Source organism: Microtus oregoni, unplaced genomic scaffold, assembly GCF_018167655.1.
Source record: "Microtus oregoni isolate MIOR12 unplaced genomic scaffold, Mior012 000073F_000, whole genome shotgun sequence".
Lineage (NCBI taxonomy): Eukaryota > Metazoa > Chordata > Mammalia > Rodentia > Cricetidae > Microtus > Microtus oregoni.
The window spans coordinates 2,186,174-2,206,265 of NW_024543980.1; the positions used below are offsets into that span (position 1 = coordinate 2,186,174).

A 20,092-nucleotide genomic window follows, 5' to 3' on the forward strand; every position below is an offset into this window, starting at 1 on the left:
GGTTAAAATAAAACGAACAAAGATGGAAAATACACAGAGAATCTTGATACTGTATGCTATTATGCTCTCTTTGAATTGTTTGAATGCTGAGGAAGGAGCAACAGCTGCTAAAAGATATTTATTTATAAATGCTGCTGAACTAATCCAACATAGATATTTTGAATTTGGATCTAAGGATATGATACTTTGGAAAGGAGTTTCTTATTTTGTTTTCACAGAGGGTGAGAATCTGTGGATTGCTTCCATCCCAATGTGGTATGATAGACCACGTCCTCCTGAATGGTTCCTGTGCACGCCTTCAAAAATTTGCTTCGCTCAACTGCCAACTGAGATGAAACTAGCACACAGGTTATAACATGAAAGACCTAATTAACGACGCCCCCATTCAGCAGGAAGCAGTTTGGAGAGAAAAAAAAACTGCGCCCATGTTCCAAAATATGGTTTATAAACGTTCTTTTACATTTAAAGGGGGATATGATATAGGTATGAATAATTTGCATTAGTATAGATTTTGCTTTATTGATAGAGATTTAAGGTCAATTTTGTTATATGTATATGTATTTCTGATATTGATTAAGGTATTGTGATTGTGTAGTTCATTATTAAAATGTAATGTATAATTAGGAAATATAGGTTGTTGATGGATAATCATAAATAATAGTCAAGTTTGTAGTCATGTTACTTAATATTTTCTAGATGTGTGTAGATGTACATAGATATATTTTAGATAGGCATTCTTCATATCTTTCAAAGATTATAGAATATGGCATTTTAAATGTTTTGATAACTTAGAACTTTTCATGACAATGAGGCACTCTGCTCCTGGCAGCACCAATCTACTTCAAGAGGAAAATGGGCATCGAAGAGGCTCATTATGGAGTTTGATAGCCATTTGGGCAAGAAACTGCTCTTGCCTGGACTATTGCATAAACTGGACACAGAGAACCCACAGAGAGAGGACTACTGAACTTGCCTAAGGTGAGATGATCTTTCGGGGTTCCTGATTCATGAAAGAGTCTGTGAGACATTCTGCAGGACACAACAGATAGTGACTGAACTGACTTCGAATTTTCCTGCTTTATGGAAATGTCTGCTGGATAGCATGGGCCTGAAGGCTGAAGATGGATGCCCCAACAGTACAGAGGAACTTTGGGTGACTGTCCAGGCAGCGAGATGTCTCTGTCATTTCTAGAGTTTTAAAAGTTGCTTTTTTCTTGTTTGCTTACGTAGTATTGTATCTTTCTGGAGTCTTTGATGGAGTTAAGAATAGTTAGTTATAGTTATAGTTTTCCTTAGTTATGATAAAGATTATTGTAACTTTTACTTGATAACTGTTTTGTTATATGTAATTTTGCTATGTTAAAGTTAAAGCCTTTTTTGTTGTTGTTTAAACAGAAAAAGGGGAAATGATGGAGGAAGGTCATTGGCTAATAAAGGAACTGCCTTGGCCCATTTTATTGGTTAGAAGATAGGTGGGAGGAGTAAACAGAACAGAACGCTGGGAGGAAGAGGAAGTGAGCTCAGACTCCACACCTCTCCCCTCGGGAGCAGATACCTCAGAGAGACGCCATGCCCCACTCCCAGGCAGACGCATGCTATGAAGCTCCGACTCAGGATGGACATAGGCTAGAATCTTCCCGGTAAGATCGGTGCTACAGTTTATTAGAAATAGGTTGATCGGGATATCAGAATTAGCCAGTAAGGGCTAGATAGAAATGGGCCAAGCAGTGATTAAATGAATACAGTTTGTGTGTTGTTATTTTGGGCATAAGCTAGCCAGGCAGCTGGGGTGCTGGGGACGCAGCCCCGCCGCCCCAATTTACTACAGTATACATAAAGGGAGAAAGATAAAAGCCCAGAGGCAAAAGTGGTCAGGATAATTTAAGAAAAGCTGTCTAAAAACAAGTCAAGCTAAAGCCACGCATTCATAACTAAGAATAAGCCTCGATGTGTGATTTATTTGGGGACTGGGTGGTGGCTCCCTCAAAAGCCAAAAGAATAAAACACCACACAATGACTGTGTTTTCTTTCTCTTCTGCCTTTAACTAGGGAAGCTTTTGAAGTACCACTCAGATTCTAAGTTCCTAAGTGGTTCCTGGCTTTCCCACTTCTGACCCCTCAAGCATCCAGTACCACTGATGATATCTGCATTGTGTAACAAGTATTATATACCACCTCCAATTCTTCCTTCCTTTCTTCATATCTCATTGCTTCTACAATAGTTATTGAATAGTCACTATGCATTAAACACACATCTTTACTTTCTTCTGCTCTTAAATTCTTTTTCAAAATTGTTTATTTTTGTGTGTTTGCTGTATGCATGGAGACACATCTGTGTGTACATGCTTGTGTGTGTGTGTGTGTGTGTGTTTGTGTGTGTGTGTGTGTGTGTGTGTGTGTGTGTGTGTGTGTGTGTAGAGCAGATGTCATACCTAAGATCTATTCCATTCTACCTTTTTTCAGAGAGCATGCCTCTCTGAACCTGGAACTCACTGAATTGGTAAGAATAGCTGGCCAGCAAGGTTCAGCAATCTTTTTGTCTCTACCTTCCCAGTGCTAGGATTACAGATGTGTAGCACCATGCCTGGCTTCTTACATGGTTCATGGGGAATCCTTACTCAGGTCTTTGTGCTTGTGAAAAAGCACTTTACTGACTGTGCCGTTTTAAATTCTAGATTGTTCCATTCATTTCTAATTCCTGCCGCAATGTGTACCCTCCTAGGGTATCAAACTTAGCAAAATGAAATACAAGATGCACAATTAAATATGAATTGCAGAAAAACAATGAATAATTTTTTAGTGTAAGTATATCCCATGTAGTATTTGGGATGTAGTTATACTAAAAATTTCATTTTTTACCTGAAATTCAAACTTAACTGCTCAGATCACATTTCATCTGGTAACCTTGCTGCTGCCCCCTCTACTTTATGGGATAAAATGCTTAGATATAGAATGTACCTGATACAAATGCATGGCATACAAATGAGGAATTTAGTTTGCAAACACATTTGCTTCACTCAAGTAAATTACTATTTTTAAAAAGTATAACAATACTACCCAGTTGAGGAACCAAAAGAAGCAGTTAATATGGATCATTGTTCTTAATCAAGGCTGCACTAACAACCACATACAAGCCAGTTGTTAACTGAAGGTCTACAGTATCAAAACATACGAGTCCCTAACTGAGACTGACTGGTCTGGAACATGCCAGAATCATGTTTCTAATAATTATCTTTTTCTTTAGCACAGATTAGTTTGGACATGATGGTACTGGACTGACAATTTTTCTGTCGGATGAGTAGGGTTAAGTTTCTGAGTTTACCTGACATTCCTGGCCTGATGTAAAATTGTTTTAACTACATTCCAGCACAGAGGCAACAAATTCTATAAACATAACATATATAACCCCAAAGAGAGCTATGTCTTGACAAGAAATTCAAGCAAGTTTTAAACTGTGACAATGAATTATTTAACTCATAACACACACAAATCTCTTTGCCAACAAGAGCTCATATATTACAATACATTATTCTGAATAGAAGCTTCAGGCAAACTGATTACATCTTTTTGAATAACCCTAATGGATGCCTCTTTTTGTCTCCAGCTTATCCCAAGTGCCTTGCACTCTATAAAAAATAGTAGAAGCAACTAAAATGGTATGTATTGGGGCATTATAATTTATACTGTTGCACTGATTACTGAACTATAAGGTCCACATGGAATAAGTGCATCTGGCCTCTCAGTAAATTAGAAAAATATCAAAATAATTTAGAGCAAACAGGAACACAATCAGTGCATAATACCTAACCTTGATCCCAAGCCTCTTCTTCCCTAGGCCCCACAGGTGCCTGAGAGGCAGTAGCAGGCAATTGAAGACACAAAGACTAGCTGCTCTAAACCATTAGTTTATCAAGTCCACCTTCTTTTCCTAGATTACTTAAGAAAGCCCGAAGAAGTCATGTAAATGAGTTTTCGAATTATTTACTATCTGAGCAGACCTTCCTTAATGACAATCATAATAAATATTTCAAGAGAAATGGGTCTCTCTATAAACAGAACCTCAGGGCAGAGTGGTTATTTGTGCTTGCTTTCGACAGGATTTGTTACAGTCCACCAGGTTTCTCCACTCTGTTGACTAACTCAATGTGTATTACTGTGTATGCTGTCCACAACCTCTGAGCTGCATCTTTGCCAACAAAATGTCTTAGCCACTTCAGCTTTTACCTCTCTAGTATTGTGATTACAGACAACACGCAGTCCATCTGATGCCAAGGCTCAAGCTCAGGGCTCTGTGCATGCTAGATAAGCCAATCAGAAATTCTTATTTTTTTCAGAGACATTAAAATAGTCTTTTGCTCAGGGTTTCTTACCCCGTGTTTTTTATAAACAAGAAAGGGTCCCTCCTCCTCACATAAAAATAATTTTCAAGTGAATCATTATAACTCGTCAAGAAAACTATTTTTGTGAGTTTTGAAATTAAGAAAAATATACTTTTCTAAAATCCTTGTAAAGGTTGCATTTGACAATTTGTGGACACATTCATGAAGTAAAAGCATACTAGACAAGGGCCACTAAAGTTCAAGAATATTAAATTTTTATCTAAAACTAATAACAGGGTAGAGAGATGGCTCAGTAGGTAAAAATCTTGTCGTGCAAGCTTGAGGACCCAGGCTCCAATCCTTAGCAACCATAATCAAAACAAACCAAAAGAAAAGAAAACTGGGCATGGTAGCACATGTCTAGACTCCAGAGCTATAGAGGTGATGACAGAAAGATCCTTGGTGCTTGCTGGCCAGATAACCAAGATGAATAAGTGAGTTCCAGGTTCAATGAGAGATCCTGTATCAAAAAAAAATCATGGTGTCATACATTTTTAAACCCAAGGCTTGGGAAGCAGAGGCAAGTGGACATTCATAAGTTCAAGACCACCCTGATCTATATACCAACTTCCAGTCCATACCTACAGATACATAATTAGACTCTGTTTCAAAAAAGATAATAAAAATGAGGAAAGTGTTGAAAGAAGAATCTAAAGTTGATCTGTGGCCTCTCTCCACAAACAAACATGCCTGCACACATGCACAAGTAATAATAAAAATCAAACAATTCAAGCAAATAATTCAAGCAAGTTTGGGGTATCTTGGAACCTCTAGTCCCCCATTTGTGCAAGCTGGATATAACAGTAGGAAAGGTAATCTAAAAGTAAACAAAGCTTGGTTAGGGAATACAAGAGTAAGGAAAAGCCTAGAAGAAAGAATATTTTAGGAGTCAGAGATAGCTCAGTGGTTAAGAGCACTTTGTGCTATTGTAGAGAACACAAATTCACTTCACAGCTCCTACATGGCAACTCACATCTATCTGTAATTCCAATTCCAGAGTATCCAATGCCTTCTTTGGGCTATACAGCTCCAAACATACATGTAGTACACAGGCAAACACTCATACAAATAAAAATAAATCTTTTTTTCATCTTTTATTTATTTATTTATTAAAGGTTTCAAATGTATTTTTTGCTAAAGCAATACTGTCCACATACTAACTGAATATACTAAGTAACACATGATCACAAAAAAGAAAAGTTGTAATTTTCACTTTATGTTCAATATTTCAAACATTCCTAATATATATTTGCAGATTGTTTTGTTGTTACTGTTTGTTTTTTATTTGCTTGTTTGTTTGTTTATTTGAGACAAAGTCTCTCAACAGAATCCTGGTTGTCCTATGGCTAACTACATAGACCAGGCCGGCTTTAAACTCACAGAGATCCTCCTACCTCTGTCTTCTGAGGGCTAGAATTAAAAGTATACATCACTATACCTGACCTTGCTGATTTAAAAAAAAAATCTTTACATGTGAAAATAATTCTTTCCAAGTGTCTAAAACTGCTTGTCCCTTCACAAAATAAAATGTCACATTTTTACCCTTAAAGTCTGTGAAAACTTTTTTCAAAACTTCTATTTATTTATTTATTTATTTTGAGGCAGGATTTCTCTATGTAACAACTCTGGCTGTCCTGAAACTAGCTCTATAGACTAGGTTGGCCTCAAACTCACGGAGATCCACCTGCCTCTGCATCCTGGGTGATAGGACTAAAGGCCTGTACTGCCACTGCCTGACCCTTTTTCTTTTTAATGTATCTTTATATTTCTTAAAAGATTTACTGGACAATCATTGATATTGACCAGAGAACAGATAGAATAGGAGCTGAGATGCAGAGTAATGGGGCTGCTCACCCTCACAAAAGGAAACAGGCTGATTCTGGTTATAATCTGGGTGCCTGATTCCCAGTCCAGGTTTCTAGTCTTGGTTTTCTTTTTCCCTACAAGGTTCTAACTGCCTGGCGAGTATCATCATATAGATGTCTCAACAGTTCTTTGAAGGCGTAATGCCTCCCAAGGCATCACAGCAACAGACTTCATCTTGTTCTATCCTCTGGTCTTGGGCTTTCAAAGATAGGTATTCAACAAATACTTTTTGGCAGTGCCAACTGGCTCCAAATTCATCATCCCATATACCAAACACAATAAAGCTACACAATCAGGAAGAAAAAAATTCCTTGATTTTTTCATAAGTCCTTGATTGCACCCCAATTTCCTCTTTAAATTCATCACGATGAATCACTATGCAGGTACTAGGCATAAATAAGTACCAAGTAAGCAAAAATCTTATTCAACATGGGCAGAAATTATAAGACATAGCAATAAGAAAGTAGTAAGTACAAAACGTATGTGTTAAATATAGAAAGGAAGAATGAAAAGACTGAAACAACAAACTTTCAGTAAATATTAAATATATGTGGCACCTGGGCTCTAAATATTCATGTACACTAAATATATATGTCAGTAAATATTCATGAGTACTAAATATTCATAAGACTTTAATTCGATCACTCATTCATTGGTGACATCAATTTTGGCCCCAAGTGCACCCTGCCCAAGAAACACAAACAAAACCTATTACTATTCAATAGGACTGCTGGTGAGCTCCAGCTGTGGCCGAGCATCCTCATCTCCATACTCAGCAATCTGTATAAGTGTGAACCTTTGGCCCAATCTTTTCCTGTCTGTAATTCTCCTTGTTTTACCCTCAATATTGCTCTCTAAGCCACACTGCCTTCTAGCAAAGCTTATAAAGTGGGGTATGGAGGTGCTGTCTATCTCAGGACTCAGGTCGAGTGTTCTTGCCTTCAATTTAGATTGGGTTCAACGTGTCTTTCCCCCTATTACTCACTGTATTTTCCCCAATATCTGACTGGCTGGCTAGTTGGTTTGATTTTGCAGTGCTGGAGCTAGAACTCAGGGCCTTGCATGTGCTGGGCAAGGGCTTTATAACTAACCTACATTCCCAGCCCTCACTACACATTTTAAATAAATGTATTATATGATTCACTCATTTGAATTTGGTCCATGAGCCTTCTCTTTGTTGGTCTGTGGGAAAGTCTGTCTACACACTTCTAGGAGTCCAGCACTACTCCAAGGTATTCTCTAAGCTGCCACATAAAGAACACATCATGAATGAAATCGAAATTGTAGACAAGGAGTCCATGGTAGGCGACTGTCCCATTCCTATAATCAAACAATGAGAACAACATAAGTTTGAATAACAACAAAGAGAAAAGACATGGGTATTTGTTTTGCTGAAAATCAAGAACAGGATAGTAGGGTAAATGTGAAGAAGTAGGGAAAAGAAAATGATACAGTATAGTCAGAGAGGAAAGTTTCAAAGTCTGAAATATTTCAGGTGACAATACTCCAAAAAAACAACACACACACACACACACACACACACACACACACACACACACACACACACATTATTGCAGTTGAAAATCATGGCTCCTTAGAGAATAAGGGACTCTAGAAAGTCATTTACATCAACACCAAACACTCAAATCCCCTTCTATATTCTTACTGTACTATTAGTGAAAAGCAACGTCTAAATGCATTCAGTTAGATATCAAAGACACTTATCAAGGACACTTGAGTCTTCCTATTACAGGCATCCTTTTATACTGCTCTATCTTACACATGAAAAATTGTCAGTCCTGTCCCCATCATGATTGCTACCCCTGATGGCATCCAGAATTCAGTCTCACTCCAGAATAAGAAGCACAGCACAAAATGAAATGTCACCTCCTGTGATCTCTAGTATCAGCTTCTCTGTGGCTGCAAGGTTAACTCTCATTTACAACAGAAGTGGAATACAGATAAAGACTACAGGCATGTACAGAGTGAAGGAACAGGGTTCTGTTGAGATACTATGGTGGTTAATCTTGTTGATTTGATTGGACTCAGAAACATGAGGAAACTAGAAAAACATACCATGGTTACAACTGTGAGGGCATTTCCAGAATGATTACATTAGGACAGTGCTGATCTAACAAAGAGGATAACTGAGACTATAATGAAGGAATTAATACATTAATGGATTCAAAACTTGAATAGATCATTTTGAAGGGTGTAGAACTGTAGCAAGTGGGTTCTAATTGAAGCAAGTAGATCACTGGCATATCATTGACAGTTTTATCTTGTCCTGGCCTCTGATACTTTTCTACTCTGCTTGCTGATCATCACAATGTCAGCTGCTCCACTGTGCTATGTACCCCTCAATGATGAGCTGAAACAATGAGCAAAATAGATAGCTCCTCCTTTAAGGTTTTTTTTTTTTAATCAGAAATTGGTCACAGCAATGTTAAAACTAACAACCACAATAAAACAAATATCAAGGTCATGATAATTACCATAAATAGTGTTAGTTAGCAGTAGATAAGAAAAGCTAGAATGACACAAATAACAGGCAGAAAATTCAAGAAAAATAAATAATAGCACCCTGAAATTTGCAGGGAAGAAACACTTTCTTTTCTCCCAATAAAAAAAGAAGCAATAGCATCCTGGATAATGTAGTGAAGTGATGCACTGGTGCCAAAGAAACTAAAAGATTTGAAGACATGGTCACAAACACATGAGAGTTTGCTATATTAGAGACTATAGGCAGAGGAGAAAATTTGCCTATATTCAGTTATAAGTAAGAAATAAGCTCACCGGGCGGTGGTGGCGCACGCCTTTAATCCCAGCACTCGGGAGGCAGAGGCAGGCGGATCTCTGGGAGTTCGAGACCAGCCTGGTCTACAAGAGCTAGTTCCAGGACAGGCTCCAAAACCACAGAGAAACCCTGTCTCGAAAAACCAAAAAAAAAAAAAAAAAAAAAAAAAAGAAATAAGCTAAGTCACTATCACAAACTACAGGCTAATGTCTAATATTCATGGCTTTGTATAACTAAGATGCCCAAGTATTAGTATGAGGCCTTTCAAAAAGCTAAAGACAAACAATAGATAAAGGCATGAGTTAGAAGCAAAAGAGCCATAATGTTGTTTTGAATAAATACCTTGAGGCAGTCCGCTATTTATCACTTCTGGTTCATTTACTTGAATGGTGTCATCTTCAAGGTAGAAATAGATTTTAAAGTATCTTATTCTATACTTTTCTTGCCTTTTATCAGGCACTTCATCTTCCAAATAGGCATCAAAAGATAATACCTGTTGGAATCATAATTAGAAACTGTGAAAAATATTAGCAAACTTAAAATCAATAAATCTATGCCCTGTACAATCTTTGTTAAAGAAAAGAGTTGGGTTTTCCCAAGACATTCTATATATCAGCTAAGAGAACAGATATATAATCTAGGTAATAGTATATGAAGATAATTTGACTTTTACCACCTCCTGGTTACAACAAAGAAACTATAATAAAGTAATAAGTCTAACTTTCAGTTCTACAATAAGTAAACTTTGGCTTATCTTTGGAATCTCAAAAAGGGACTCAAAATGTGTGTCAGAGGCACAAAATACTTTTTCTTTCAACGATGAACAAAAATGCATTTATTTTCCCATAAAAATAGCACAAAGCTACCTTGGTTACAGGGGCAAAATTATCCTCAGTCTTACTGATTGTTTTCCTTCACATAGCTCAAAAATGTAGACATGGAATCCTTCTAAAAGCATGGATACTCTAACTGCTATTTCTTCAGGAAGCTAAAAAATCTAGCTCTGAGCTGGCAATGTGAGTGGAGAAAGGAGTGGATTCTAAAGTAGTTAAGGTAAAACCAAAAACAGTAAAAAACTGAACAAAAATGAGGACATGACCGATTCAAGGTATGGCTGAGGAAAAGGTTTTTATTGTAGATAATGAGAGAGAAAGAGAGAGAGAGAGAGAGAGAGAGAGAGAGAGAGAGAGAGAGAGAGAGAGAGAGAGAGAGAGAGAGAACAGCCAGAGGTCTTTGGAAAAGTCCACAGCAGGAAGAGAAAGTAGTACAGTGGACATGCCCAGTAGACTGAACCAGGCCATGAGAGGGGAAAGATGGGGGAGTGAGAGAGCAAGAGGAGAGAGAGGACAGAGGGCCAAAAGAAAGCAGAGGACAGAGAGATCTTGTGGCTGTAATGGCAGTTAAATAGGAATCAGAAGGTGGGGGAAGGGAAGCAAAGCTCAGGGCCTGGAGATGGGGGGCAGCAGTGAGAAGCAATGAGAGGAGCCAGTACTCTGTAAGAGGTGTGTGTGATGTTGAGAAAGTCGTTGGCCAGCATGCATTTTGTATGCTATTAGCTACTATGGTTAGCCATTTCCCCTGAGTTTCTTTGGAACCTGACAAAAATATTCTAGAAAAATTCCTTAACCACTTTGGAAAACCATTTCCCAACAAGAAAAATAAATCCTTCCCACCCCAACACATATTTAAGTAAGTGCTTCTTCTGGAAAACCACTTTAATTGTAGGCGTAAGACACAAACAATGCCACACCAGTTTGGAATTATGATTAATAGGGTGGTATTTATTTAAAGGGGAAAAAACTTACAGATCACCATCCCAGACAACAGCCCTCTGCGCAACCAGGAAGGGAGTCTAGTCGCTGGCAGAGCAGGAAATGAAGAGAGAGAGGAGAGGGAAGTGGCCGCTTTTTTAAAGGGAGAGAGACCACGCCCCAATGGGCTGGTATCTCAGCGGCTATAGGCTGGAGGAGCGGAAGGACCTCCCGCAACATTTAATAGTTACTCTTTTGTGCCATGTGGCATGAATTGCATATGTCTTTAACCTTTCAAATAACTCTCAACAGGTTGAGCTGCTCATATAGAAGGAGACAGAAATTGAGAACAATTGGTGGAACAATATTTCTATGATTTTAAGCTTAATGTGAGCCAGACTCACTGAAAGTTCCCTTTAAATATTTCCTTTGTCTCTTGCATTTAATTGGCCTTGTTGTTTATGTAGTATATATGCACACGTGTGCAACCGCACTTGACTGTATTCTCGAGGACAGAGAATGACATCTGATGTCCTGCTTTATCATTCTCTACCACCTTCCCTTGAGGGTCTGGCACTGAACCTGGAATTAGGCTGACAGCCAATAAGCCTCAGTGATTCTCCTGTCTCCACCTCCAAAAAGCACTGAGGTAATGGTCACAAGTGTGACCACACTCAGCTTTTAATGTGGGTGCTGGAGATTCAAAATCTGAGTGTGCCCACATTTGTATTTGTAAGCCCAGTGTTCCTTCTTTAAGTTAAGTGTGTGCTTCTGATAGATATGATTTAACATTATGTTTTCTTTTATTGTTTTAGTAAGAGTATGAGTACGTATATAACATTATATACACACACACACATATATATATATATATATACTTTATTAGTATGTACCTGAAGATATGTATGTGCACCATATGCATATTAGCCTACCAAGGTCAGAAAAGTGCATTGGATCCCCAGAAACTGGAATAACAGGTGTTTGTGAACCACCATGTCAGTACTGGGAACTAAACTAAGATCTTTTGCAAGAACAGAAAGTGCTTTTAACCACTGAGTCACCTCTCCAGCCTACAACTCTGGATTTTAATAAGGGTAACTGAATGCTCCTACTGGATAAACTGATGTGCATTTTGTCCATTTTGAATAATCACAGCATTAAATCATATACACAATTAACATTTTCAATTTTAATTATAAAAACCAAAGAAGGGGCTGGCCTTGGTGGTCAATTATTGTTCAAGTATGAGGTGAGTGAAAAGACACCTAAAAGATAAAAAGTGATATCAAAGCCAGTGAGATTCAGCAGATGAAAGTACTTGTCCACAAGCCTGAGGATCTGAGTTCAGTTCCTAGAATGCTGTGTGATAATGCTTCTGTATGCTGGGAATATATATTACTCTCATTGGTTTATAATAAAGCTTATTTGGCAATAGTAAGGCAGAATAAGGCAGGAAGGAAAGCCAAACTGAAAATATAGACGGGAGATACAAGCCAGCTGCCAGAGAAATGAGACATGCTAGAGGACAGGTGGTCACAAGCCATGTGGCAAACTGTAGATTAATTAAAATAGGTTAATATTAGTTGTAAGATCTAGTTAGTGATAAGCCTGAGCTACAGGCTGAGCATTTTGTAATTAATATAAGCTCTTGTGTGATTATTTGGAACTGGGCAATTGGGACAGGAAAGCTCTGCCTCCTTTTACACTGGAACCCATGGTAAAAAGAAAAAAAAGCCAGATGCAGTGGCTCAGGTTTGTAATTATAACACCCATGACCAAACAGGAAGCAGAAACAGTAGTGACAAAAACAAGAGTCTTTTCCTCAAAAATAAAATAGAAGCAGAGAACACACTCCAAAATTGTCCTCTTATCTCTAAATAAGTGCCATTGCACGTGTACCATACTCACACTCCATCTAGACTAAAGAAGTAAATAGAAAAATAAGTGATTTCAAAGACAAATGAACTCCATCTACCAGTGAATTCAGGAAAAGGGATTTAAAACCTGTTAAAAATGAAAATTTAAGAAACAGCTGTGAATCTGGTCCGGTTACTAATGCCTATAATCCTGGTACTTGGGAGGCTAAGCAAAAGGATTGCCACCAGTTCATAGCAATAGTGAGTTCCATGTAAACCTAAGCTACAAAATGAGAGCCTGTCTCAGATAAAATATAGTGGGGATGATGATATAAGGTTTATCATAATTTGTAAGTTAAACAGAGAAGAGACTAAATTAAATCCAGAGGATATAATTCTTTGAAATTTTCTATTGTGTGTGTATGTACATGTGTATGCATGAACATACATACCATGGGGTCAAAATACATTTTGAAAGAACCAGTTCTTGTCTTATACCATGTGGGTCCTGGGGATCAAACTTAGGTCTGTAGGTGTGATAGCAAATGCTTCCACCCACTCAGAAATTTTGCTATTCCTCCCTTTTTAAAATGCAATTTTCTTGAAAGCAGAATGTGAGATGTCATTTGGTAGAATGTGTGATATTCAGTTTACCACATGCCTCCATGTAGTATTTACCACATGAAGTTACCTGCCTGACCACTATGGCATTTGAAGAATTTTGACCACAGAGATTATAGAATATGAAATCATCTCTAGAAGACAGGTATATGAGGAAAAATTGATTTGGAAGGGAAAAAATTTAATTTTTATATTTCTGAATTCAGGACCATATTATAATTAAAGTTGAGAAATACAAAGCAGTCCAAAGTACATCTTGATGGGTAAACTTATTATAACTTAACACACAGTACAAATTTATCTTTGAATGGAAAAGTTAAACTTATTTTCATGTCAAATGAGTTATTTGCTTTTGAAGAGACAAGACTATAGCCATTTTAAACCCAGGCCAACCCATCTTTGTCAGAGAGTCTAACCTAGCAGGCACCCTACTGGGTGTCCCATCCCATGTACCTATCAATTCAGAGAAAAACCACAATAAGCCTGAAAACTGCCTGGCTTCCCAAATACTTGAGAATAGCCAATTAGAAGCTAGACAAACAAGTTTTGTTTGTTTGTTTTTTACAGTTATCAGGTGGTTTTGTGGAAACTTACAAAAATCTCCTCTTGATTTAGAGCCAACTATCCCCCTGCCCAATCCAGTAACACCAAGGCATGTAACTCCCTACTTTCCGTTTTCCCTTTAAAGATCCCCTGCACTGTAAGCTCTGAGCCTTTCTCCCCGACCTGCTCCATTGGTGCAGTGCATGGGACAAAGTCCCTGCTTGCAAGCCTATAGAACAATAAAGAAACCTTGTGTAATTGCATTGGAGGTCAGCTCTGGTGGTCTTGCTGGGGGGGGGGGGTCTCACCACTCAGACATAACATTTTGGGGGCTTGTTCAGGATTTCTGGATTCCCCATGACCCCCTGCCCCAAAAGTTTCAGACAGACTGGTGAGTTCCCATCCCCCCCCCTCTCCTTTCAGTTTCTTCTACATTTCTGATTGCTTCAGAGATATGGAATCCTCCAAAGATCCAGTTTTTCTGGTTTTTCTCAAACAGCACACTGGACGGCTCGGACAAGGTAAGACATCCCAGGTCCTGACAGGAGCAGAGACCAAGCAACCCTGCTGGGGACAGAGTGCCCCCAAAGTACATGGTCTTTGGTATTTTAGAGTCTGGAGTCCAGGGCTCATCAAGACCACAGACCTCTGACTCTGTTTGCAAAGTATTTTTCCTCTCCTTGGGTCCTTGTGTTTGTCTTGTTCTTTGTATCTTTGTTCACTGTTTTGACAATGGCCCTGACACTGCTAACATGGGACAGACTCCCTTTCCTCCCTTAGAGCTTTGCCTTGCATGTTGGGGTGATGGTAAGGTGACTGCAAAAACAAAACAATGCCAGGCTTATAAGTGCAGTGGAAAATGTTGGTTACCAAGATCAGATTACCTATATAGTCGCCTGGTGGGGACTAATAGAAAACCCTTCAGTGGGGTAAAACATTTTTTCCTCAACAGGTTAAGGTATTGACTGCTGAGCAAAAACCCAGGGGACTTGTCTCTGCCCCAATCCTACAAAGGGATTGGATGAGGAGGATATCTTTCCTCTACCCTATACACCTCCTCTGCCCCCCTCCAACCTGCCAAGGACAATGCTGGAGAAGCTCCATTAGAGAATCAGGCAGCAAGTGGAGGGCCAGCCCAGGCTACCCACAGTAAGCGGAGGGCGGGGAGAACTCCCCAAGCTCAGGGCCGTGCGGTCCTACCATTGAGGCCAACTGGGCCGCCAAATGAGGATTGGGAACCAACAGTATCATTACTGGTCTTTCACCACTAGTGATTTGTACAGTTGGCATTCCCAAAATGCTCCCTTCTCTGAGAATCCATGTGACCTCACTAACCTCTTAGAAACTGTCCTCTTTACCCACCTGCCCACCTGAGATGATTGCCAGCAGCTGTTGCAAGTTCTGTTGATGACTGAATAGAGAAACAGGATCATCACAGTAGCCCACAAAGTTGTCCCTGGACCCACTAGGGAGTTCACTGTGAATTCAACCCTCATAGATAATAGAGTTCCCCACTGTTTGGCCAGAATGGGATCCTAACTCAGCAGAAGGTAAGGAAAGACTCAAAGTCTATGACTAGACTCTGTTGGTGAGTCGCAAGGCAGGGGCCGGGTGGCCAACTAATATAAGTAAGATTTATGATGTGAGACAAGGACCTGAGGAGAGCCCCACAACTTTCCTGGAATGCTTGCAGAGCGCATTCAGGTGCTACACTCCCTAGGACCTGGAGACTCCAGAGACAGAAATATCCTTGATTTTTGCTTTTATGAACCAGGCAGCTCCAGATATAAAGAAAAAGCTCCAAAAACTAGATAGACTAGGGGAAAGAAATATCAGAGATTTGATAATGGTGGCAGAGAGAATTTTTAACACTAGGGAAAGTACAGAGGAAAAAGAACTCAAAAAATAAAAAAAAGACAAGTGTTGCCCAAGTGTTAGAAGAATGCCACCACTGGGAATTGGCCAAGATTTTGGCCATATCAAGACAGTTAGATGATGGCCCATGCCGGGAATACAACAAGCAGCTTCTGGCTATAGAGAGGGCAGAAACAAAGGTCAGAAAAACCTGAGACTACTAGGGAGAAATCAGTGTTTATACTGAAAGGAGAAAGGACACTGGGCAAGAGAACATCCAAAGAAGCAGCAAAAGACCAAAGTCCTGGAGTTCGATGTGGACATTAATTAGGGGAGTCGGGCTTCAACCCTCCTCCCCAAACCCAGGGTAACCCTAAAGGTGGAGGGGAAGAAAGTTGACTTTATGGAAGATACCAGAGCATAAAACTCAGTGTTTTAAAAACCAGAGGGGGCTATATCTAATAAAAATATCTGGGTACAGGGAGCCACTGGAACTAAACACTACTCGTGGACGACCCAAAGAACAGTGGATTTAGGAATGGGACAGGTAACCCATTCTTTCCTGGTGATAGTAGAATACCCATATCCCCTCCTGGGCCAAGACTTGCTTACAAAGATGAAAGCACAAATAAACTGCTGGAACGTGAAATCCTGAGACCCATCCAGCCAGCCTAAAACAATCCCCCTGCTTTTGGGGGGGGGGAAGCCTTACTCCAATGATTACTGGCCAGTGCAGGACCTGAGAGAGGTAAACAAGGAGATAGTGGATATCCATCCCACAGTAACAAACCCTTACACCTTGATCAGTACACTGCTCCCTGACCAGCATTGGTACATGGCCCTTGACCATTTGAGGGTGTCATATGCCCAATACACAAAGGAAACATTTGGCTGATTAAACATCCAGGAAAGTGGCAATGACCTCCACTTTGGCCCATGTCTTGGTGGACCCTGGGCCCCCGGCATTGCTGGACAACCTAAATTCACTCAGGAGGATCTTATATGGATGAAAACCAATGACACAATGCCTTGGAGGATGGTGGAGATTTGCTGATAGCAAAGTCACACTGCCCAAGCTGTTGGGTCTTCAAATCCTGCACTAAATCCACTGCACTTCCCACATGGGGACTCATCAGATGCAGGACTTGCTGAAACATTCAGAAGTAAAAATAGAAAATAAAAACCAGATACAGAGGACCTGGTCAACAGCTGCCAGGCCTGCCAAGTAGCCAATGCCATCTCCAACCCCCAAAACCCCAGAACTCGGCTCTGAGAAAACAAACCAGGTATGTATTGAGAAGGTGACTTCATGGAAGTCAAACCTGGTAAATTTGGCTATAGGAACCTTCTAGTCTTTATAGATACCTTCTCTAAATGAACCAAGGCACTCCCTACCAGACATGAGACTTCCCAGATTGTGGTCAAGAAATTGCTGGAAGATATACTGCCCATGTATGGGATTCCCACTATGATAGGGTCAAACAATGGTCCAGCATTTGGGACCTAAGATTGGGCCCCCAGGTGATATGAGTCCCCTCTGTGTGGTGTAATTAGCATTAATGAATAAAAAAACACTGCCTTAGCCTGTTGATAGGACAGAATTTAGGTAGGTGGGGAAGACAGAATTGAATGCTGGGAGGAAGAAAGGTGGAGTTAGGGAGACTCCAAGGAGCTGCCGCAGGAGATAGACATGTTGAGTCTTTGCTGGTAGGCCATGTACATAGTAATGTACAAATTAATAAAAATGGGTTAAACTAAGATGTAAGAGTTGGCCAATAAGAAGTTAGAGTTAATGGGCTAAGCAGGGATTTAATTAATACAGCATCTGTGTGGTTATTTCAGTTCTGGGAGGCCGGGATGAACAAGCAGCTCCCTCCAACACCCAAGTATCTAAGAAAAAGGGGGAATGAAGAGACAAAACTAAAGCCATTTTTAACCCAGGCCCCACCCATCTTTGTGAGAGTCTAACCTAGCAGGCACCCCACCCTAGGCACTTTACCCCATGTACCTGTGAATTCAGAGAAAATCCATGACTGGCTCAAAAACTGCCTGGTTGCCCAGAGACTTGAGTGCTGTGGGACAATGGTCTTGTACTTTGTAAAGATTTGTCACTTGTATATTTATAATGCTGATTGGCCAGTAGTCAGGCAGGAAGTATAGGTGGAGTGACCAGGAAGGAAATAGAGGTGGGGAAACAAGAACAGGAGAATTCTGGGAAGAGGAAAGCTCAGTCTGTAGCCATCACCCAGACACAGAGGAAACAAAATGAAAACGCCTCACTGATAAAGGTACCAATATCAAGCCACATGGCTAACACAGACAAGAATTATGGGTTAAGTGTAGAAATTAGTTAATAAAAAGCCTGAGCTAATGGGACAACCAGTTTATGACTAATGTAGACCTCTGTGTGTTTCTTTGGGACTAAGTGGCTGTGGGACCTGGCGGGATAGAAACCTCAGTTAACACTTGAGGACAGCCAATCAGAAGCTAGACAAAAAAGTTTGGGTTTTTTTGTTTGCTTGTTTTGTTTTGTTTTTTTATGGTTATAGGGTGGTTTTGTGGAAACTTACAAAAATCTCCTCTTGATTTAGAGCCAACTATCCCCCTGCCCAATCCAGTAACACCAAGGCATGTAACTCCCTGCTTTCCGTTTTCCCTTTAAAGATCCCCTGCACTGTGAGCTCTGAGCCTTTCTCCCCGACCTGCTCCATTGGTGCAGTGCATGGGACAAAGTCCCTGCTTGCAAGCCTGTAGAACAATAAAGAAACCTTGTGTAATTGCATCAGAAGTTGGCTTTGGTGGTTTTACGGGGGGTAAGGGGTCTCATGACTCAGGCATAACACTTTTAACTGCATAGTTCAATGAATTTTAACATTCATTTTTATTCCTATTTTATACTTCAAACATTATCAAAGGTTATTGTCTAGTGTGGCACTGACACAAAATAGTAGAAGTCTGTTCATCCATAAGAGAATAGGATGTATAATGGTAGGACTAAAGCAAAAGGTTAATCTCTCAGAACAAGTCGTGTAATTTTTAAAGGTGAGGAGGCTGGTTTGACCAATGCATAAATGATAGGGAGTTAGCATTTATGTACCTGGACTGGCTCTTGGGATATTGGCAGGATATACCCATGTGCTTGCCAGTACTCAGGCAGTATTCTGGTCTCTGTGCACAAGCACTACACCCCCTTTAAAAGGCAGGACCCACCTATCTCCTCTCTCCAGTTCTCTCTGCCTTTCTGCCTCTCTCTCTCTGCCTCCTTGGCTCTCTCTCTACCTCTCAGTCTGTCTTATCTTTCTCTCTCTGCCTCACTCTCTCTTCTTTGCCTTTCTTTCTTTTCTTCCTCCATCCCTGTCTACAGAGGCTGGTCTCCCCCTTTTCTCTCCCCTTTCTCATTCTGTCCCCCAATAAAAATACCCTCCATGTGGGCCCTGTCACATGATAACTCCTCCTCTTCTGTTGTTTTCAAAAATTATAACAGGGATATATCATTTCAGGATTTCATAAAAGAAAACACAGCTGGGCAGCAGTGGTGCCCACCTTCAATCCCAGCACTCAGGAGGCAGAGGCAGGCAGATCTCTGTGAGTTTACGGCCAGCCTGGTCTACAAGAGAGGTTCCAGGACAGCCAGGGCTACACTGAGAAACCCTGTCTTGGAAAACGTGTGTGTCTGTATATATGTTTATATGTTTATACACACACATACATATATACAGGGATGAGTATAGAATGGGTGAGGAGGGTGGTATTAAAGAGTGGGGAAGGAGACAAAGGGGGTAAGGGAAAGGGATTACATAGGTCTGAGAGGTAGAGGAGGAGAAAAGGGGTAGATCATAGATGTAAACTATGTTTTCAAAGCCACAACTGTACTATTCTTAATGGGATCGGAGCAACAAGCCGCAAGGTGGGAGAGAGAATAGTAGAGAATGGTAAGGTAACTGACCCAAATACATACTAAATGGTGTCAGTAATGGCTCTAGCTTACCACTGGAGGTCTAGCTAGGACCGTATATCTATCCACAAGAATGATGGTTAACTGTGGTAACAGAAATGTGTTCAGGAAGGGATGGGGCTGAGGAAGGTGCTCGAGGCTTCTTGTCTGTCTACTATGAATAAGAGGAACGCCGCCGCCGGAGGCTGGGCCAGAGGTCAAGACTCCTTAGTCAGGAGGAGGGGCCCAGAACCCCAAGACAAATGATACATTTTTGATGAGCCGGAAGTACGTCAGCAAACAGGAAACAGCCCTGAGAGGCCAGGCCTCCTTAGTCAGGAGGAGGGGCCCGGAACCCCAAGCCAAATGTTACATTCTTGATGAGCCGGAAGTACTTCAGCAAACAGGAAACAGGGGCTAAAAGTGAAACCGCTCGTCATTCTAGGAAGCTCTTTGTGGCGGTCAGTCGCTCTGTCACGCCTCTCGAGACT

General features: G+C 40.3%; 1 protein-coding gene across 1 annotated transcript in view; it reads right to left on the minus strand.

The window, feature by feature from the left end:
* LOC121441046 (EF-hand domain-containing family member C2) overlaps positions 1-20,092 on the minus strand; it is a 155,987-nt gene that overhangs the window by 102,700 nt on the left and 33,195 nt on the right. Inside the window, exon 3 of the mRNA XM_041642184.1 lies at positions 9,385-9,535. Within this exon, the coding sequence (XP_041498118.1) occupies positions 9,385-9,535 (151 nt within the window). The remainder of the gene's footprint in view (positions 1-9,384; positions 9,536-20,092) is intronic.